Below are 23,570 nucleotides of genomic sequence, written 5' to 3'. Positions count from 1 at the left end.
CTAGGTCTGGTCGAGCTGCAGATTCCGGGTTGCGGGGAGGGGGGAGCGATCTCTTTTGCCCTCTGGGTCCCTGACGTGGGCGGCTTCTCGTTTGCCCCTCTTTATCCGCTCTCTGGGGTGCTCAGATGTTGATGGTAGCCCTGTGACTCCTCTGAGTCCTCTGTGCGGGAGTTTCCCACTGGCTGAGAGAGCCCGAAGAGCTACAGTTTTCCCGCCGAGGGCCGCCCCTCCTCCCTCTCTGGGAGCCGCGCGGACCGGGATCGCTGATCTGATGGGGAGGGAGCGGAGTTCTCCTTACCTCTCCCCACTTCCTCTGGGGGCCCAGCACGTTCCGCTCTCAGATGTGCGGCAGTGTGGATCCCTCCGCTCTAGGTTTTCACTGTCTGGGATTCCGTTTTTGGTCTGTGGCTGTTGCTTTTGTTGTATCTTGTGGGGGAAGAATTCACGGGAAAGCTCACTCCGCCATGATGCTGACGTCACTCTCTATTCAGAGTTTTGATCATAAATGGATGCTGTATCTTGTCAAATGCTTTCTCTGCATCTATTGAGATGATCATGTGATTTTTATTCTTCATTTTATTAATGTGGTATATCACGTTGATTGATTTGCGAATGTTAAACCACCCCTGCATATCTGGAATAAATCCCACTTGATCATGGTGTATAATCTTTTTAACGTATTGTATGCGATTTGCTAATATTTTGTTGAGGATTTTTGCATCGATGTTCATCAGTGATATTGGCCTGTAATTTTCTTTTTTTGTGTTGTCCTTGTCTGGTTTCAGTATCAGGGTAATGTCAGCTTCGTAGAATGAGTTAGGGAGCTTCCCCCCCCCCTCAAATTTTTGGAAGAGTTTGAGAAGGATAGATATTAAGTCTTCTTTGAATGTTTGGTAGAATTCACCAGGGAAGACGTCTGGTCCTGGACTTTTATTTTTGGGGAGGTTTGTGATTACGGTTTCGATCTCCTTACTGGTGATTGGTCTATTCAAATTCTCTACTTCTTCTTGATCCAGTTTTGGAAGGTTGTATGATTCTAAGAATTTATCCATTTCTTCCAGATTGTCGAATTGCTTGGCATACAGCTTTTCATAGTATTCTCTTATAATCTTTTGTATTTCTGAGTTGTCTGTGGTAACCTCTCCTCTTTCATTTCTGATTTTACTTATTTGTACCTTCTCTCTTCTTTTCTTGGTAAGTCTAGCTAAAGGTTTGTCAATTTTGTTGATCTTTTCAAAGAACCAGCTCTTGGTTTTATTAATTCTTTCTATCATTTTTTTGGTCTCTATTTCATTTATTTCTGCTCTGATTTTTATTATTTCCCTTCTTCTACTGATTTGGGGCTTTGTGTGTTCTTCTTTTCCCAATTCCTTTAGGCACATTGTTTGATTGTTTGAGATTTTTCTTGTTTGTTGAGATAGGCCTGTATTGCTATAAACTTCCCTCTTAGAACCACTTTTGCTGTATCCCATAAGTTCTGGCATGTCGTATTTTCATTTTCATTTGTCTCCAGGTATTTTTGATTTCTTCTTTGATTTCTTCATTAACCCAGTCGTTGTTCAGTAGCATTTTGTTTAATCTCCATGTATTTGTGGCTTTTCTGATTTTCTTCCTATAGTTGATTTCTAGTTTCATACCGTTGTGGTCAGAAAAGATGCTTGGTATTATTTCAATCCTCTTAAATTTATGGAGACTTGTTTTGTGGCCTAATACGTGATCAATCCTGGAGAATGTTCCATGTGCATTTGAAAAGAACGTGTATTCCTCGGTTTTTGGATGGAATGCTCTGTATATATCTACTAGGTCCATCTGTTCTAGGTGTCATTTAAGGCCAATGTTTTCTTATTGATTTTCTGTTTGGATGATCTATCTGTTGGTGTAAGTGGAGTGTTAAAGTCCCCTACTATTATTGTGTTACTGTCTATTTCTGTTTTTATGTCTGTTAATAATTGCTTTATATATTTAGGTGCACCTATATTGGGTGCGTAGATATTCAGAAGTGTTACATCCTCTTGTTGGATTGTTCCCTTGATCATTATGTAATGCCCTTCTTTGTCTCTTTTTACAGTTTTTGATTTAAAGTCTATTTTGTCTGATATGAGTACTGCTACCCCAGCTTTCTTTTCCTTGCCATTTGCGTGGAGTATCTTTTCCCATCCCTTCACTTTCATTTGTGAGTGTCTTTAGGTCTGAAGTGTGTCTCTTGTATGCAGCATATATATGGGTCTTGTTTCTTTATCCAGTCAACCACCCTATGCCTTTTAATTGGAGCATCTAGTCCATTGACGTTTAAAGTAGCTATTGATAAGTATGTACTTACTGCCCTTTTTTTTTTGTCAGTGTTTTAGTAGTCCTTCTCTGTTCCTTTCTTCTTCTATACAGAATTGATGGTCACTTTAGTTTGACCTCTGTCTGAAAGCTGTACTCTTTAACTCCCCTCCTGCCTCGTGTTTTTGATATCATATCTAACCTCTTTTTTGTGCATTTGTATCCATTACATTCTTATTATGGAAATAGATAATTTTTCCTATTTGTGGTCTTCTCTTTTCCCCTTAAATCAGTCCCTTTAACATTTCTTGTAGCACTGCTTTCTTGGTGACAAACTCCTTTAATTTTTGCTTGTCTGGGAAATTTTTGATCTCTCCTTCCATTTTGAATGATAACCTTGCTGGGTAGAGTATTCTTGGCTGTAAGTTTTTTCCTTTTAGCACTTTAAATACATCGTGCCATTCTCTTCTAGCCTGTAAGGTTTCTGCTGAGAAGTCAGCTGATAGCCTTATGGGGTTTCCTTTGTATGTAACTTGACATTCTCTTGCGGCTTTTAGGATTCTCTCTTTATCTTTAATTCTGGACATTTTGATTATGATGTGTCTTGGTGTGGGCCTCTTTGGGTTTCTCTTGTTTGAGGCTCTCTGTGCTTCCTGTACCTGGATGTCTGTTTCCTTCCTTAGGTAAGGGAAGTTTTCATCTATTTTTTCTTGAAATAGATTCTCTGCCCCCTTGTCTCGCTCTTCTCCTTCCAGGACACCTATAACACGGATGTTAGTGCGCTTGATGTTGTCCCAGAGGTCCCTTAGACTGTCCTCAGTCTTTTTAATTCTCTTTTACCTGTTCACCTTGGGTAATTTCTTCTAGGCTTTTGTCCAGCTCACAGATCCGTTCTTCTGTATCCTCCACTCTGCTTTTGAGTCCCTCTAATGAATTTTTCATTTCCAGTATTGTATTCTTCATTTGTGATTGGTTCTTTTTTATATCTTCCATTTCTTTGTTGACATTCTCACTGAGTTCATCTATTCTTCTCCCCAGATCAGTGAGCATCCTTAACACTCTTAGTTTGAACTCTCTGTCAGGTAGGTTGCTCATTTCTGTTTCACTTAGTTCCTTTTCTGGGGTTTTGTCCTGTTCCCTTACTTGGAATGTATTCTTTTGCCTCCTCATTTTGCCTCTTTCCCTGTGCTTGTGTCTATGTATTAGGTAGGTCAGCTAGGTCTCCTGCTCTTGGATAGGTGACCTTATGTAAGTGATGCTTTAGGAGGTTTCCAGTGTGCTTCCCTCAGTTCTCAATATTCCAGGGGTGACCCCTATGTGGGCTATGTGTGTCCTTCTCTTGTGGCCTGTTTGCTCTCCCTGTAGGTGCCCAGGGAGGCCGAGTTATGCTCCTGGCCAGCTGTTGTAATGCTCAGCTGCTTGTAGTTGTTGTAGGCCCTTCAGTCTCTTTATCAGGTGTGGGAAGCCCCAGCACTGTTGGCTGCAAGTTCTAATACCACATTTGTGTTGCAGTATTTCTTTTAAGTGAGTAAGCCCCCAGCGTGGCAGGTTGTTAGGCTCAGGGCCTTACAATTGCTGTAAGCCTCTAGCCTATTAGGTCTCTTGTCAGCTCTCTGAGGATTGCAGCTGGGTGGGGATGGCCTCAGGCACAGGAGCACCCAATTGTTTCAAGCTTTGGAAGGTGGGGGCAAATCCCCTATGTGGGTCTTTGAGAAACACAAGTCTTCTGCAGCTGACAAGCCCTGCTGCCCACAGGTCCACACACACAGTCAACACAATCCTGCCCCGTGTGTGCGCCCCGACCTCCCGAAGCAGACCCAGTCTCTCCACGGCAGGAGCCCCACACACTCCCCGCCACTGCCCCACACTCTCCACCCGCTCCTTGTGCACACCCTGCCCCGCTCAAGTCGGCTCAGTTGCCAGGCTGCAGAGAATCCAGTCACCAATCTATGCAGGCCCACAAGTTGCCTGAGGGCTCGTTGTTGGGTGGGGCCAGTCTCTAGGGTGGGCTGCCTGCCCTGGCTGAGCTGGATTAAATCGGTGCTCTAGCGGGTGGGGCAGACCCTGGGCTAGCAGGCCTCAGGGAGAACTCCAATGGCGTCTGTGTCAGCACGCCCACACCGGGCCACAACAATGGCCGCCGCCAATGTCCCAGTCCCTGGAGAGGTCTCACCCCTCACCGAGATGCACTCAGGGCCTATTAGGTGAGTCTCTTTTCACCACAGCACTGTGCACCTCTCTTTCTGGTGATTTTAGGATGCTTTCTGAAACGGGTGAGTTTGTGCGTCGGGCCTTTAAGAGCCGGTTTTAGTTTCTTTGTGAACCGGGTTTTCTGGGGGTGCTCCCCAATGTTTTAGTAGCAGGCAAAGTCACATATTATGCCGCTGGTCTCGATTGTGCTGGGTCCACAAAATGCCCACAGCGGGGGTGCTCCCGGCTCAGGACCCCGCGCCTCCAGGGAGGCTGCGTACCTGTGCGCTGCTCCCGGCAGCCGTGAAGCTGGCGGCTTGTGAAGGCGGCGGTTTTTCTCTCCAGAAGGGAGTCTCTGCCTCTTCTACCCCAGTTAGGATTGTCCTTTGTTGCAGGAGTTCCTGTTATCCAGTTTTCAGTTCTGTCTCAGGGGTCATTTTTCCACGAGTAGTTGTAAATGGGCTGTGTCCACGGGAGGAGGTGAGTTCCCAGTCTGCTTACGCCGCCATCTTGAGTTCGCCCCCACCTCCCATAGATTCTTGAGCACAGGAGCAACACGACCAGGATGGTACCTGGTTTGTTCCCTCATTTCAACAGATATAAGCCCTTAAGGGCCAGGCCTCATGATTGACAGCTAGAGGCACAGACGAAAAAGCAAGGTTCCTGTACTTCAGGATCATCAGTCTACTAAAAGGAAAGGTACACAGGCAGGCAATGAGACATGAATAATGTGGCTACTCTGCAGTATATACAGAGTGAGCTGAGGAGGGCATATTTTTAGAAAATTAAGCTTCCTGAAAGAAGGAAGCGAGTGAAGGGAAGGAAAACCGCTGAGAGGCTCAACACTCTTAAGAGGTAACGGTCTTGAGAACAGGAGTTAGGATGAATCAATCGAACCAACAAACTGGGAGGAGGAGGAGATGAAAAACTAAGAGGAGCCAAAGATCCAATTACCCTCTCTTCCTTCAGTGCCACACCTCTCCGGGGACTTGGCACACTGAGAGTTAGTTTGTTTATCTCCCCAGCAAAATCTTGATGACAAGAACCATCTCAATTGACTGTCTCAGCATGGCCAATCATATAAACAAAAAAATTAAAACCTTAAATTAAAAGCAGAGAAAAACTCACTTTGTTAAACCCAACTGTGAAACTGTCACTCTATACATTACAATGGATTATTGGAGGAAGGGAAGCAATCAGTGAGGTCGAGAGGATCTCAGACACACACTGAGGAACCCGTTTCTGTTATTTCTTGATCTTCAGGGCTGTGGGCTTCAGGCTGCCTTAGCACACCCTGCAAATCTGACTGCTTACTATTCTTCAACTGCCCTTTATTGTCAAACCACCAGCATCTCCATTCAGAATGTGGCAGACACTGACATTCACTAGCAGCATTTACTCTTCAGATTGCAGTGGCAAGGATCAAAGAGCATCAAGCCAACCCCTGGGAAACCCTAGAGGTTGCTCTGCTCAGTGTATGCTAAAATTTGAATAGAAGTTAAAGGGACAGGTTGTTCCAAAAGACATGTGAAATCAGACTTCTGGCAATTTTCACATGGAAAGTACTAGACTGTGCACTTAAGAGGAGGTTTCTTAAAATTGTTTAAATATTTTTAGGTTTCTCTAACAACTTCAAACACTGCTGTTTAACATTCCTTCTCAAAACTTACAATGGTTTATAAATACCCCAAATAAAGTTTTTAAGCTTTACATTACCAAAATCATGCATTTCTAATATGTACTATTGCAGTATTCCCATTAGAGTAGGGACTGATGAAAACTATGACCTAAAATCTAAAATTACATTTTTTGTAGTATGGTTTAGTTACATGCAGCTCATTAGAAGCTCCATTATATTTCAACATAAGGAAAATAAAGGACAGAGTCAGAGGCTTCAGAAATCAACTTTTATACTTACAACCGAACTGTTTGAGTGATGACACAGAAAATCAGCATTACTATGTTAACAGAAGATTCAGGGTTGAAGTCTGTAAAACTCATTGGAATGGGTTTAAGTCAAGACGGCCTTTATTAGGAGAGTTAGCATAGGATGAAATTCAGCTACGTCAAGGGCAGAATACGAGACTTAGAACAAAAGCCAAGGCAGAAAATAAGAACTATGTTGAGAATATAGTGGCCTCTCAAATAATACAGTGGTTAGCAGATTTGAGGTTAGAACCTTGGCTCACTTACTGTTATGTGACTGTGGGCAAGTCAGTAATGCTCTGTTTGCCTCAGTATTCAGTATTCTCATCTATAAGAAAGAGGTAACATCAGTCCCTATCTCAGAGTTGTTGAGAGGATTCAGAGGCTTAATAAAGGCAAAGATTTCAGCACAGTATCAACTGTGTAATTAGTGATCAAAGAATGTGAGCTGAGTGTAAAAACCTACCAACTGGGACAGTCCAAGATGGCAGATGGAAGGAAGCTCAAGCAAGATAACCAGGATACTCCATGTGGAGTGGATATTTATGTGTATATGTATATGTACTATACGATTGTAATAAGTAAATTTTAATTTTATATATATATATATATATATGCACTACTCAAATAAAAGGCATTATCCAAAGACTACTATCTGTAATAAACATAGTGGTTTTACCTTTGTTTAGGTCATGCCACTAAACAAACTGAATATAATCATTTATTGAGTACCTACATGGAAAGTCATCTACTTCAAACATTAGGAACCAGGATTTAGGAAAACTGAGATCTAAATATAATTTTGACCTTAGTGGGGGAAAATAACATTCTCTCTGTGCCCTATTCCCTTCACCATCAATAGGAAGGGAAAATATCCAACCCACCTATATCAGATGATTATTTGGAGTATCAAATTTAAGATGAGAACAAAAAGATGAAAGGTACCACATAAAAATTGTATCACTCCCTAGATCCAAAGAAGCCTACCCTTCAACAAATATTGCTTGAAACGTGTAGGGCCCCTTTCTAAGGACCTTGAAGATGTTCAATTTATGAAGTGCACTAAAGACGGTCTATCATGGCCATTGGGGCAGTGACCATAACGATAATAAAATCCTGGCGGTGGCAGTAATTTTTATCCTCAAGTTGCAGTTAGGTAGGATGAACAGGTTCCAACCAGAAATTTATATATTGTTTTTCAGATAGTTACCGAGTTCTATCTTATATGCCAACCTTCTATTATTCTTTTATTGTTTCAACTTCTGAGGATATATAACTCATTTTAACTTAAAGTGTTACAACAATTCATTAAAAACAAAAAAAGAAAAACCCAAAACTCAAATTTGTCAAATATGTTGCTGGTAGATTCACTGTAATATTTGAATGTTTAAAAATGTTATCTTGTTCACTCAAAAAAAAATCTGAAGAAACATTAAGGCTTGTGTAAAATCATGTGGTCACATAATGAGGAACTATAAAAATGTTGGCTTCATTCCCCGTATACTCACATGATGCATATTTGAAATCATTCTCAAAACAATTGAAATTAAAACACGGACACATTTGCTGGGAATACCAAGCTAGGTGTTTAAAGGGATTTATTTTCATTTAAAGGGGGTAAGAGAGGAGGATAACTATCTCAAAATAAAATAGGAAGGGAATATGCTAATAATTAAAAAGTTTTAAAACTTATAAACCAAATTAATATCTCTTCTCTGATTTTAAATTCCTACCAGTAGCAGATCTCTCATCTGGGTTACACCTTGTGCTTTTCCTTTTTTGTATCTTGTCACTCTTTCATATTAGGGTGGAACTAGAGCAATTTAATAAACTTCAGACTTGAGTCTTAGTTGAATTTTTCCAAATGTTGGAAAATGCAGATCTTTCTACTCAACAGAAAAGCATATGTAAGCTAATATATGTCTTGCCCTCCACTCAACCCCCATCCAAGGAAAACAAGAAGAATCTCTTAATCCCGTCACACTCCAAATAGGCTAGAGCAGGAATCGGCAAACTTTTCCCGCAAAGGGCCAGAGAGTAAATATTTTAGGCTTTGTGGGCCATACGATCTCTGTCTAAACTACTCAACTCTCTTGTAGAACAAAAGCAGCCATAGACAATACGTAGATGATTAGGCACGGCTGTTTTCCAATAAAACTTTATTTATGAACACTGAAATTGGAAGTTAATATCATTTTTGTGTATCACAAAATATTGTTCTTGATTTTTTTCCCACCGCTTAAAAATCTAAAAGCTATTCTCAGCTTAAGGACCCCACAAAAAAAGGTGACAGACCAGATTTTGCCCATGGGTCATGGTTTACTGACCCCTAGGCTAGAGAATGATAGAAATCCACAGGGTGCATTGAAGGAAAAAGGAAAGAAGAAAACGGTTTCATTTTTAAAACACCAAATGGTAGCATTTAAGCATATGGAGTCATAGTAATATCTTATATACACCATCTTATATATACACATATATGCACAATAGTATATACACTTGTGCCTAAGACAAATATCAAATGAATATGAAGATACTGAAATTTAGTTATCTCAACATGGGAACACTTCAATGTTTTTTACACTATATTGATAACTCAAGAAAGATGACTCCTTATCAGTTATCAATAGGTCAAAATTCCATCCTACTGTAATAAGTTTTTAATTTTTTGATTACATACGGCATTGACTTGTCAATGAAGGGGCTGGTTGTAGAGAAAGAAGGAAGGGAATAATTTTACAAAACGACGCATTTGGGCCAAACCTGCATAACATTTATGCGTAGTCCTATGGCCTGATATCTTTACCCAACTCTGTGAAGGCACTTTGTCATGTCTGCCCACCTGGTTTGATGATGCAAGTAGGCAAAGTTTCAGCCATGCCATGCAGTGGCAGCCAACCCTCGGGCTTGTCAAGGGACTCCTCAGAACCTCTGTTACCTGCTCCATAAATGGGGATAATACTACCTCCCTCACGGGACTGCCAGGAGCAAATGAAAGGATGGATGGAAAAGCACTTTAAAGACTAAAGTGGAGGGCCAGCCCGGTGGCTTAGCGGGTAACTGCACGCACTCCGCTGCTGGCGGCTTCTCCGGCCATGCTGAGGCCGCGTCCCACGTACAGCAACTAGAAGGATGTGCAACAATGAGGTACAACTATCTATTGGGGCTTTGGGGAAAAAAAAAAAGGAGGAGGATTGGCAATAGATGTTAGCTCAGAGCCAGTCTTCCTCAGCAAAAAGAGGAGGATTAGCATGGATGTTAGCTCAGGGCTGATCTTCCTTACACATACAAAAAAAACTAAAGTGCTAAATAGATGGCTTACTTGCACAAAGGAAAAGAGAGCAGAAGGTAGCATATACGCCTTTAAAATAGAATGATACGGTCAAACTTGGGTGTAAACTGAAATAATAGGCTCATTCAAGAGAACTACCAAACCCACAAGAAAATTAAATATAAGCTTGGGAAATAAGATTTCCTCTATTAAATAGCAGGATCGGCTTTTAACTTTCCAACCATTAGTATCACAATTAAAAATAAAAAAATTCTTTTGAAGAGTATTGAAAATTACATAGCCATGTTTGCCACAGAGAAGAAAATATTTATTCTAGCTCTTAGGATAGACATTTGATATAATTTGGCTCCCAGATCAAAAAGGGAGAAAGAGTGCCCTTTGAGTTTTCTATAGAGGGTTGTGTAATACAATTAAAGCAAGGTCTATTTATCGCAACAAACAGTTAACGGTATTGCTACCATGGACTAGCTTATTAAACCATCTGCAGTGTGCAGGTGAGTAACCATTACTGAAGTTATGAATAGTATCTCTGATCTGGCCTACTTCTTAAATCCTTGATGGTTCAGCCATACCGGTGCTAGGGATCACAATGATCAAACTAAGCTTGCTCTGCTGCAGCTATATGAGGACCACCGTGATCTTTCAAAAGCTCAAATTAGTCATGTCATTTCCCTGCTTTAAAATCCTTCAGTGGCTTCCCTTCACTTCCAGAATCAGTTCAAACCCTTGATTTTAAAACACAAGATCCTTCTTGCGGACATATTCATCTACTTCCCTAGCCTCGTCGCCATGTGCACCTTTTACCTTCGCCATGCTGAAGTTTCCTCAAAATTTCCCATGACTTCCCAGCATCCACATACCTGTGACGATAATTCTCTCATAGTTGTTACTATGTTCATCATAATCCCCCCATTAAATGGAGATCCCATGGAGACAACAGAGCATGTCTTATTCTAGTCTGTATTCACAGGGCCTAGCATGGGTGCTGGACATGACAGATGACGATAGATGTATCTGCTGAATGACTAACAAATTTAATACTAAATTTCTATCAGTTTAGAATAAGCACCAAAACAGTGTTTACCTTGTATATTTTAATGCAATAGCATAATTTTGGTACACAAAAATACTTTAGTTTATAAAGAGCTCCATTTCCAAATTAGGCACTAATTATATACCATGTTGAAGCTCTTATGTCTCATTTTTTTGTCTTTAAGAAACAAAAGGTATGCATAATATTCCCTAACTGTAAACCAAGTAGAGATGAGGGTTGGAGGGAGAGATTGAACATCGCAGAAACTAGACTTAGAATTCACATAAAGTCACAAAGAAATCAATATTAAAAAGGTAACTGCCAACAGCAGATATTACTCTTATTGAGATTTTTTTTTTATAGATAGACTCATGAGAGTTATTAAAACTAGAAGGCTACTATTCCAGACTATGTTATGTAATTGTGTAAGCTTGCAAAGGTAGTTACTGTCAGAGCTCAAATCAGAGCCCAGAGTTCCTTCCAATCCAATGTTCTTTTAAAGATGTGATTTACCACAAATCGATTTCTCTCTTTGGAAGATAAAGTCTAATGTCTTGAAATGCTTAATGGGATTTAAAACACTTAAACTGACCATTCATTTAAGAAGAAATAGTCAAAGAAACTTTGAGATTTTTCTAATACTCAGGTTTGTAATTGTGCATAATAGTTTTGTCTACATGACATGGTTTATTTTTTAGGGAATAATGAGAAGAATATTCCATTGGAGTCAGTATCTAGACACTGAGGCCACCAGGCTACTGACTAATTGTGTCACTTTGGGGAAGTACTTCCTTTATAAGCCTCAATATGCACATTTGTTGGGGGTGCAGGAGAGAGAGAGGGAGGGAGGGAAGGGGGGAGAGAGAGAGGGAGAGAGAGAGAGGGAGAGAGAGGGAGGGAGGGAGGGAAGGAGGGAGGGAGAGAGGGAGAGAGAGAAGAAACAGAATCAATTAGGTCTCTTCCAGATCTCCGTGTATAGTTTTTAATTAGTTTAAGAGAACTTCTACATGCCTGACAGAGGCCTTGTAGGGTCATGAACACACACACTGGTTGGTCAGTGAAAAGTGTTTATTAATTAAACAAAACATCCTCTCAAGAACTGTTTGAAATATGCTGTTACTACTTGCTTTCCTCAGCACAATGCAATAAACTACTGCTTATTTTTATCTGAATTCTGTCTACAGAATAGAGATTGGGTATATTGTGAACTATTTCCTATTTAAATTAATAGAAAAGAATCACCTGATTATCCTCCTCATCATTGATGCTAGCTCACTAAAAGAATAATAAAGACATTGTAAAGAGCTGTCACATGATAAGTAGCAGCCTATTAGGTTGCTCCATTGTACCACTGCCTTCCCAGATAATCATATTTAGTGTCTCATCAAGAAATTAATTGCTGTATCTTTACATGATTTTAAACGCTAAAAGTAGTTAACAGGAATGTCTTCATTAAATGTAATAATAGTTTCAATTTTTACTGTATCTGTTCCACACATCTATAAAGCAATCTTTCTGTAGAGCAAACTGAAAAGAATTTCAGGAAACGTACAGTCCAGTAACAAAGAACATAGGATGTTATCAGTCAGACACACGTTCTAGTATCAACTGTGCTCTGTACTAGTTGGTGACTTTGAACAAGCTATTTAACTTCTCTAGGCCTCAGTTTACTTGCCTCTAATAGTCATGGATCTACTGCATAAGCTATTGAAAGGATTTAGCCAAAAAGAAAGTACTAAGTGTTCATTATTAGTAATAAGCACATGGTGTCTTTCACAGAAGAGAAGCTAATATAACTGAGCCCTCCTCTCCTGCTCTCAGAGACCCCTAGCCACCTGAGACATCTCAATCATTCAGTTCATATGGATTAAGCAACTATTAGACGCCAAGCCCTTGACTGGCTGACCTCAGTCAATTAAACTGTGACCCTGGTGAGACCAAGCTTGGATACAATCCCCTAAAACTAAAATCAATTGGCAAATGTTTTGTTTTATCCCAGTCATAGGTGCATCAAAATATAGCCAGCTCTCTTGCAGAGATGAGATTTCTTGAGAAGAAAGCATAAGGATCAAGAGACTTAGCAGGTAATGACATCTCAATTATCTTCTGGTAAGGGGACAGCAAGGCTATCCTTATGGTCCTTCTAAGGAACTATTTCTTAACCTTATGAAGGTACGGCCAGGTTATTAACTGGCTGGTAGCAGTTCTTTTGAAATGATGTAAAGCCACTTTAGGACAATGAGCTTTCTCCAGCTGGCAGTAACCTGTTAACAAAGTGAGCGCCTTTTGCAGAATGGCCTGGACCCCATTCTTAGCTCTGCTTCATACTGTGTGTCCTTGGGTAAGTTTCTGAATCTCTCTGAGCTTGCTTTTCAATGGTAAAATGTAAATATTTACCCACAACTTAGGGCAAAATGTAAATGTTTACCTATAACATAAGGTTGTTGAGAGAGTATTAGAATAGCCATTCCCACCCGGAATTTGAGTTTGAGGAGAGGGGCTGGTCTGGAATAGCAAAAAGCAGCAATTTCTGGAGGCATTCATAGAATCACAGAATATTAGAGCAACGACCTCAGAGTGTCCCCTAGTTTTACAGATGAGGACACTGGGACTCAGAGAACATGATGTTCGCCCATCACCCAGGAGCCAGCTGTGGAGAGAGCCAGCAGAAGGACCCTCTCTGCCTGAGTAGTCAGCATGATCCCTCTCTCCTACCCATAAACCTTAGCCTGCTCCTTCTTTCAAAATATGGCCCCAAATAATGGTTTATAATTCTATTCATGTGGAAGCTATATTTCAATCAGAATCTTTTGTCAGAACCTTTATCAACAAAATCAAAAGAGAATAAATTAGATTCTAAGATATCGAGGCAATTATCAATTAGAATACTACATGTGCCAGAATACATAAAGCAATGGGAATCTCAGAGAAGAAGGAAGAGCGAGCTATGAGAGAGTAGGGGAGGCTAAGAAGGGAGTCAGAGGAGTGGAGACTCAGGAGCACTGGAAGCCTGGCCTGAAAGCCAGTGTATTCTACTGTGATCAGCTCAGCAGAGTCCAAACACAGATACACGACTATTGATTATAATACTGATGACTAAAAAGAGACGTGTGAAAGACACACATTTCCTCAAAATATCCTTATATGCTTAGGGGGTACTAAAACTTGTCTTTTACTGAATACAAAGTCCTATTCCATAATTAGTGACGGGGGAGACAACATGATCATTACATTGTAGCAGTGATTCTCAAGGTGCAGTCTCTGAGCCAGCCATGTCTGCATCACCTGGGAACTTGTTGAAAGTGCAAGTTCTTGGGCACCATCTCAGATCTACCAAATCGGAAACTCTAGGGGTGACCCAGTAGTCAGTATTTTAACAGGTGTTAAACACCAGAATACCCTCTAACCCTTCACTGTCTACCCATCCAGCCTAGATGGTGAAGGAAGGAGAGAATATAGCTGTCACACAATTTCCAGTCTTTCATGACTGCTCTCACCTAACCACTAACTTCCCCCTTCTCTGACCTCTTTTGTAATCATGTGACACAGCTACCCTACTACCCTGTGGTGCTGTAGCAGCACGTTTGATAATGGTGCTATATAACACTGTTGTCTACGGTGATCCTGATGCACGCTTCAGTTTAAGAATCACCTCACTCTCACTACTCTCCCTTGCTGCCGCCAGAGGATATTCTGAAACAAGAAAGCTGTGTGTCTTCCCTGCTTATGAACCCTCCCATCCTCATCTTCCAAGATTCCATTCTCAAACTTTATGTTCTGACTCTCAGCTGACTCTCTGCCAGGAAGGCCCTTTTCCCTCTTGCTCTTACTCACCCTACTCCTCCTGTGGGACTGCTGCAGGTAACACACTCTCTAGGAGATCTTAAGCCTCACCCACCCCCTCCAAGTGCAAGATAGCTATCCGCCCACCCACCTCCCCCCACCCCGGGTTTCCTGAGCTCCCAGTGCATGGCTATCACTGTTCTTATTACACTGTACTCCTTTGCATTTTTCTTAAAACACACACTGCCCCTGCCTGGTGTATAGAAAATAAGCGTTAAATGCTTGCTAAATTTATAAGGTTATTAAGCAGCCTAAACTATCCCCTAAATTATAGCCTGACCTCTCTTTCCTCACCAGATAAATACCTACTAGCAGTGTTGGGAAAACTACACAAGTGTCCTTCTTCATCAGGCTTCCTTGATTCTAGCACTGCCTATAGCCCAAAATAAAGAATATGATAGACTCCCTAAATGTATCCCCAATCCATTTGCCAGTTTGCTGAAGATCAAATTTAAAGTATAATAGCTCTAACACAATACATGATTTAGAACACTTCTGGTTTCTTTTAAGTGTAATAAGAATAGTCCCTGGATTTGAATCCTATTATTTTTAGTTGATGCAATAACAATCATTTATCATCTCCAGGTTTCCCATCAAGGTCCCATTACTGGCCCTTCCACACATCATGCACATCCATTTCCTGTGACTGCCCCCTAACTCTCCACTATCTAGCCACCCAGGCTAGACAGCGAAGGGAGCAGAGAATATAGCTAGGTCGCGCCATTTCCTAGTCTTCCACAACTGTTCTCACCTAACCACTGACTTCCCCCTTCTCTAAGCCCTGTTATAATCATGTGACACAGCTACCCTATTTCCCTACTGTGCTCTAGCAGCACGTTTGATAATGGTGCTATATAACACTGTTGTCTGATTCCGTGTCAGTGTCACATACAACCCAGTGAAGACACTGAAGACTGTGTCTTCAGTCCATTTGTAAGTATCTTCTAAATAAAGATATTCTTGATTTTTTATTTTATTTTACTTCTCCTATAAGCTCACCAATACTGAGGTTACAGCAACATATTTGTTAGAGGTCTGCATCTTTACAAATCTATAAACACACATTACATAGACTTTATGGTACTCAGTAATTATATATGCCCCTCATTCATAGTCCACAATTGTCCAGATTTGATTAAAAACGTTTTAAACATATTTCTGTTGATTTTAAATACCTAGACCTTTTTCCAAATGCATCATTAGACTGCATGATTCAAGAATGGCAGGTGTTTCTAAAACCACTCAAACTTGACATGTTGTAATTCTTTAAAAACACCTAAACACTAGTCTTGGAGTTCACAAATTAAGGGATGGTTATCTTTGTGAATTTTCTTTATGTTCAAAATTACTAGTTTTAAACCTATGTCATTTCAAAAACATAACTAGCATTCTCCTAGCCTAGAACACATTTTCATCAAGTGCCAAAACAAGGGCAGCATCATAAAATATAGCAAGAAGAGTTAAAAGTAGCAAATTCACTGGATACAGAATTACAAAATATCTCATCTGTAATTTTTTATTTACAAATGTTTTTTGAAAATATACTGCCTCCAGCAAAAGTACATGTATGATTTTCCTATACATAAAAAATTTATTAGTCCTTTTTCCTTCACTTCAGCATTATTTCTGATACCCTCCCTGGTACATTAATGAAACAAAACCTTGACTGACGAGAGATAGATGCTTTATAGATTGCTGATTAAGCAAATGTTCAGTCCAAGGCTAATTTCCTCACTTAGATTTTGGATCCTATGTTCTTCTGTCTCTTCGGTGATCTTGTTTCCTTAATCATCCCTGTCTTTCCCCAGCTCAACTGGCTTTTTCCCACTCAGGTGTCCTTCTGTCTTACACACACGCACCAATTTCCTAATCCATGAGGCTTCTAGCTATCATCAGATGCTTGTTCAACAAGCTTAGCAGGGAAGGAAAAGAAGAGGAGTAGTGTCTACCATCAGTGTGGCTGCTTCCCTAAGACTCCACTACTGCCTCAAACCATAGCAATCAGGATAGGGGCCCAAGAATGACGAGGAAACAACTCCCATTAAGGTTAACAGCTCTATTGTGTAAACAGTGCGATTTTGACAGTGACCACTTGCTACTTCTCAAGCCCATCTACTTCTGCTTCTGGGACATCATTCTCTGATTTTCTTTCTATTTTCCTGGTGACTCAGTCACAGCCTCCTCCACAGGCTTTTCTTTGCTGGCTGTTAAATGTTAACATTTTGGGCTTTAATCCTCAGAATTCCTTTCCCCCCTCAGTTGATATTCTCTTTTTCCTGCCAATGATTCAATTCAGACCTCACTTAAGGGCTCTGGACTCTTACATCTCACTGCTCATCGGGTACCTTCCCTAGGATGCCTCTACATCTTAAGCTCAACATGTCCCAAATCAACCATTCTCCACCATAATGACCTTTCTCCCCAGCAAATATGCTCCTCCTCCTATATTCTGTACCTGGATAAATTCCACCCTCCAGCTCCCAAACCAATATCATAAGAGTAATCTTAATTTCACCTTCATCCAACATCCTCCAATTAATGATGGTCCTATCGATTCTTCCTCAACCTCTCTCTCCATTTTCCCATATTCATTATAACTAACTTCATTCATTTATTCATTCAAACATTCATTAAGCACCTACTATGTGTCAGACAGTATTTTGCATATCAAGAGCCTAAACAAAACAGATCAAAATTCCTTCCCTCTTGGAGCTTACATTCTAGTGGGAGAGGTGAATAAAACAGATAAGTAAAATATACAGTATGTTAGTTAGTCATAAGTCTTAAGGAAAGAAGGGAGGGAAAGAGGGAGGGATAAAGATAAGGAAGAAAGGAAATATTGGGATAGAGGTGGTTAAAATTTTAGCTAGATTGGCCAAGGAAGGTCTAAGGAGAAGACAACTGCTCTTTTTTTTTTTTTTTTTACCTAGACTATTGATCTTGCTGCCTTCATTGCTTACTTCACTCTAACTCATCTTTGAAGCTGTCAAAAGAAAAATATTTCCCCAAACCATAACCTTATCATTTCCTTACTTCAAATCTTTCATTGACTACTTGTGGCTTTCAGGAAGATGTTTATACCGCCTAAATTTAGCACATAAGGCCTCTCATAATCTAGTCCCCACCAACCTAACTAGCATCATTTCTTGTTATACAGTGGAACCGCACTCAGAAATCAACTGTACTAAAATCGTCTGCATTTTACTTAATAGATGATTTTTTTGTGCCTCTATATCTTCATTTTTTTTCTACCTATAACACTTAATCCTAATAACTGTGAAAATACCCATAATCTTCATAATTGCCATCTCCTCCATTGCTGAAATCCAGCCTAACATTTAGAAAGTATATTTTACCCAGTTCAGATAAACTCCACCCATAAAATAGAAATACTATAACTTACTTTGCACACTGTTTGAAAAATAAAATGAGAAAAAGTATATTTAATAGAGTAGTTGGCACAGAATGGAAGCTAAATAATTAGCAGCCTTTACTGTGTAATACACTGAATTAATCATCTGTCTTTTCCAGACGAGGCTTTCTCAGCCTCAACATTACTGACATTTTGGGCCAGATAATTCTATGTTGCAGGGGGCTGCCCTGTGCATTGTAGAATGTTTAGCGGTAATCCACTAGATATCAGTGGCACCTCTCCAGGTGTAATAACCAAAAATGTCTCCGAACATGACTAAATGTGCCCTAAGGGGCAAAATCATCCCTGGTAGATAATCACTGCACTAAACCATAAGCAACTTAGGGGCAGAAACCAATTATTACTCATTATTGTATCTCCAGCTATCTAGTACCAAAGCCAGCAATACTAGGTATTTAATAAAAGAACCACAATCCTGTCTTCTAGCACCATAGATTCATTTTCCCTGTTTTTGAAATGTATGTAAATGTATTTGATATTGCTGCATGTTGCAGTAGTTTATTCATTCATTTCTACTTCTGTATATTTCTTTTTTAATATACTCTACTTTCTTAGATGTTCTATTGTTTGGACATTTGGGTTGTTTCCAATTTGTAGCTGTGTGACTACTGTTGTCATGAATAATCTTTATATGTGTTTTGGTTACAAGTCAGGACAGCAGTTTTGTTGGAGGATGAGGGTGGGGTGTGATTGGGAAGGGATACAATGACTGTTCTTGGGGGTGCTGCTAACATTCCTTCTTGACCCGAGTGGTGGTTACATACGTGTGTCCACTTTGTGCTGGCTCATTGAAAACATTTATGATCTGTGAACACAGAATTCTGTGTGATACTTCATGTAAAGTTTTTCTTTTATATTAACTAAGAACAAGACAGTTGTGCAAATAGAGAAGAAAAAGGGCCAGGGATTCTGGTAAATATCCTACAATGCCAATATTCACGTGAAAAATAAAAGTAACTTCATTTGTATCAAAGAAAAGCGTATTAAAACAAAAAAATGCATTTTTATACTATTTGTCAATAATACCCAGTGTTGATAAAATGAAAGGGAAAATGTCTGCTGTTAGTGAAGATGTGAATGGGTACAACTTTCCTAAAAGGCAGTTAGGCAATATATGTCAAAAGTCTCTAAAATATGTATTATGGTTTTATGGCAATTATCTTTCAATAAAGCTAGAAAAAAGGTGTTATGTTTAAAAGTTTATCTTATGAAAGCAAATTAGACAAATGTGTAAAAGATAAAAAAGAATCTATATATGTAAGGACAGTCTTCACATAACTGCTTATAATGGTGAAAAACTAAAAGCAAAATTTCAATAGGTAATTAGCTAAATACACTATGGTATATCCATTCGGTAGGATGCATGCAGTCATATTCAATGACATGAAAAAAATTTTCATAATTCATTAAGTTGAAACAAGTTACAAAACAAAGCAGTGACACATTTGAAAGGAAAGACATAAATATGCATAGAAACAAAATGTTGAGGATAGAAGCCAAAATGTACTTTCTAAGCTTTCTAAGAGGAATATGTATAACAGTTTTCAAAATTAAGCTTTTTTGTGTAAATGAGTTTACCAAAGAATGAGAAAAAGAAAATATGCGAGAACTATCATTCAACAGTATCAGAGACAACGGCAGCTCTCAGTGTCCATTAGTGTATATGTATGTGTGTATATATATATATTTTTCATAGTATGCCTCAAATGAATTGATTATTGAATTGGTTCTTATAAGCATGTTTGAATTTTGTAAGCTCTATGCTTTATGGACCAAGAAGCCAATCTTAGCCAACATTTTATAAAGCAAGTCTTCCTTTGGACAAAAGGTATTGCTTTACTATTAGAATCTTACTTTAGTGATTAGGAAACAGATGAGCAAGTTTCACATATAAGATTTTTTAAAGCTACTATTGTTTTAAATATAATTTTCTTCTCTGCTGTCAAGCAATAATCTCTTAAATAGTGAATATAATTTCAAATTCTGTCTGTAACAGTTTTTCCAATTTAAACGTCTCATCCCCTGAATAGAATACAAATAACAATGCAGTATATGCAAAGTATCTATGAAAAACAGCACATAATTAGTATGAAAGAACTATGGTCATCCAAAATCATATACTGAAAATTAAGAAATAATTTTCCACTTTCACTTTGCTTCACAGGATTTTTGTTAATAAGCACTTCCTGACTGTACCAGATAAGTAATGATTTCTTCTAGGTCAGTAAATTGCAACATTGATTGCATTCACTTACAATAAGAATAACCATAGCAAACCTATTCTCACATGCAGATTCTCTTTCCAAGGCTGATTTACAGTCACTGCTCTCCTCTCCACTTCTGAGAAAAGGGATCAACTAAACCAAAATGTGCATGTTAACCCCTGCCTATGAGTATCTCTATAACGAAGGCCCTGTTGATACACTATGAGGTATTGCTGAGTGACCATCCATACCAGTTTGCCCAGGACAGTCCTGGTTTACATCCAATGTCCCTGCATAGTTATTAATAGCAGCCCCTTTCACTCCCCAATGTCCCAGGTTGAGTAACATATTATATGGTCACGCTATCGTCCATATACAGTATGTACGCTAGGCATAGAACTTGGAATAAGTGCCTGGAGCTATCTACACTCTTGCCTCATCTTCCTTGTGCACTGACAGTCTGGAATGAAAAACGCACAGAACATTCATAGATTCAAATCCTCCCCATAGGTGGTCTAAAGCAATCTGAACAGGAATCTGTTTCAAAATGGACCCATCCTCCTATGGAAGTCCAAAAACTATGAGAGACAAATTACTAGGTAGCCCAAATCATAAACCTTAAGTTACATATTTGCAAAAATTGCCCAGTCTATCGATATTTGTTGTGAGTTGTGTCACTTACGTCATTAATCCAAACAATTCCATCAAATGGAAGTAAATCCAAACTTCCTCTAAGCCTATATATTTCTCTCTGTACTAATGGCAAAACTATTCACCCAGTCACCTCAGCTAGAAACCTTAGGATCAAATTTGCTTCTCTCTCTTCATTCAGTGAAATTAGTTATTAAGTCCCATTGATTCTATTTTAAAAGTCTCTGGAAGTCATTACCCACAAACTTTTCATCAGAATATGATTTCTAATCTGCGATTGTTACAGTAGCCTTCCCCTACTCTCTATCCTTCTCCAACTCACTTCGCTCACTTCTGCTAGAATCATCTTAAATAAAGCAATCTCTTTAGTCCACTGCCTGCTCAAAACCCTCAGATAATATCCAGACGTCTTAGCATGGCACTTAAGATCTTTTTCAATTGCACTCAGCCCTCCCCTCTCCATCCTCAATTCCAACCACAATTCCCACTAACCACATACTATTCAATGGTTTTCATCCAGGGATGGTACCGCTCCCACAGGAGGTGTTTGGAAATGTTTGGGGACATTTTTGCTTGTCACAGAGATTCGAGGATGCAAAGGACATTTAATGGGCAGGGACTAAGGACACTAAATGTCCAGCAATGTAGGATAAGTTGCCTTGCCAAAATGTCAGTAGCACCCTAGATGAGACGACTTGTTCCCCAAACACATTATTTTTACACATATGTGGTTCCTTCTTTCTAGAATCTACTTCACCTCTCTCTATTAGTTCTCCCTCCTTCCAAAATAATATTGTCCTTGGATGATACAATTCAAACTCTCCTTATCTAAAGACCTCAGCTGATTTAATAGTCATGTACACAGTGTGTTAAAGGGAGATAATTAAATCACTCTCATATCACACTGGTTGCCTGCTGATATAGCACTTAGTGTATTGAATTATGATTCAACTTCTTACCCGTTTGTCATTTCACTCCATGTTCCCTTTTTCCTTATCATCCCCTCTATCCCCTAAAATTTGAGCCCCTTAAAGACAGGGATATTCCTTTGCATCTCATTCATTTTTTTAAACTCCAACTTCTAATGTTTACCTCGAAACTGAGAATCATGCTACAAGTGATTTTTGGATTAAAAGATGAAAAATCATACCTGCACTCCTATGTACAGAATGCCATTCCTTAAAAACCTTTTTTGTAGTTGTTAAACCTAGAACTCAGAATACTTTGATGTAAAACTAAATATTTTAGTTACATCTTTTATCAGTAATGGTGCTTTACAGAACTCTAAAATGTACACATTACACTGCAAATTAGACTAAATCAGGTATTACAAACTCATGTAAAAGAGGAAAAAGAAGCAACAGATACTGTGGCAACCTGGAGAAAGTGTTCCTCAGTACAAAGGTATTTAAATTCCTTTTTTGTTTTTCTGAATGCTAAGTATACCTTAAAAAGATCTGCCTAATAAGCTTGTGTTTGAGATGTTTGTTATGAAAAAATACCTAGGTAATCTTAAAAAAAAAAAAGTGTGTGTGCAATATACTTCTGTACAAAAGATAAAGTAAAAGTATCCTATCCCCCCCCACTAATTTTTAAGTTTAAGCTTAGACTATTTCTGTAACATAGTAAAAATATACCTTTTTTCAGTCAAAATTTTCAACTTAATTCCCCCTAAGTTGCATAAACAGTAAGAGAGGACAGACGAAAGGCAACTGCTCACTTGCACATCTGTTCATATCTGGGGCTCGGTGTCCATAGTACCCTGATGGGCAGGAATGCAGGCACTCTCCATACTGGCGCATGCCTTCTCTTCGAAGAAAGAAGAACAACTTCTGTTGACATCGGCTGCACCCATTGTCCTTTGAACAAGACAAGCAACCCTTGCAAATGGGATTTGATACATAACTAGCTGTAAGAGAAACAAAAAAACATGTTTAAATATGAATATGATCAGACTTCTGGTCAATACAACATGCCAAGAAGACAAGTGTCTCCTGTTCTTTTAATTACATAAAAATGCTAAACAAAATATCCTTCGCCACCCCCACCCCCACAAACAATGGTTAATATACAACCAAGCTTAGAAACAAAGAAGAAACGCAGAGGCAGAGTTGAGGTCGGAAGCTCAAACTGAATGGCTTATGGAGATTTTAGACCAGACAGAGGCAGATTTCATGGCAAGGTCCTGAATCCAGACCAAGAAATATGCATGTACAAGAGCCGACCCTTTGCTCTCTTTATGTGGACTAGAGTCATGAGGGCTGTTTGTCTATAGAACAAGTACCAGAAGCCCCCATTCCAACTGGCCAGAGGATTCCAACGCTAGATTAGGCACATAGAGGGGGTGAGCACAGGAGAGAGAAAACATAACCCATGGGAAATAAGAACCCTAAGTGTGCAGAACATCCAAGTTTGGGATCCAAGTTCAAATTATCAATGAGGTATGGAATCCCTAAGTCAAGAAGTTAACATAGAAACCTGTCCAGATCCAGGAAAAACACAAAGAAAAAATATTAAACTACCCTATAGAAATTTTCTACAATCCTGAGACCTGGGACTTTCATGGAAAACCACTTGAACATCAAAATGAACAGATCATGTGTACAAGCAAACCTCCATGAGGAAGAGTCATCAGTCTCAGCGAGAGAGAAATGTCACAAATAAAGAATCAGAAATAACAGAACAATCTGAAAGAGACTTTAAAATGAGTATCTTTAGAGTTTTTGAAGG

General features: G+C 39.4%; 1 protein-coding gene and 1 long non-coding RNA gene across 2 annotated transcripts in view; one reads left to right on the top strand and one right to left on the bottom strand.

Annotated features, from left to right (window-relative positions):
• Positions 1 to 23,570, bottom strand: part of RSPO2 (R-spondin 2) — a 162,047-nt gene that overhangs the window by 65,648 nt on the left and 72,829 nt on the right. Inside the window, exon 3 of the mRNA XM_087447546.1 lies at positions 22,561 to 22,749. Coding sequence (XP_087303672.1) covers positions 22,561 to 22,749 — 189 coding nt within the window. The remainder of the gene's footprint in view (positions 1 to 22,560; positions 22,750 to 23,570) is intronic.
• LOC147914000 (uncharacterized) overlaps positions 4,324 to 23,570 on the top strand; it is a 57,029-nt gene continuing 37,782 nt past the window's right edge. The window contains exons 1-2 of the long non-coding RNA XR_015555972.1: positions 4,324 to 4,472; positions 12,709 to 12,793. This is a non-coding gene — a long non-coding RNA (uncharacterized LOC147914000). The remainder of the gene's footprint in view (positions 4,473 to 12,708; positions 12,794 to 23,570) is intronic.

This window comes from Ceratotherium simum, chromosome 23, assembly GCF_057802395.1.
Source record: "Ceratotherium simum simum isolate JZ-2026a chromosome 23, ASM5780239v1, whole genome shotgun sequence".
Classification (NCBI taxonomy): Eukaryota; Metazoa; Chordata; class Mammalia; order Perissodactyla; family Rhinocerotidae; genus Ceratotherium; species Ceratotherium simum.
This window is presented reverse-complemented; position numbering and strand designations above follow the sequence as displayed.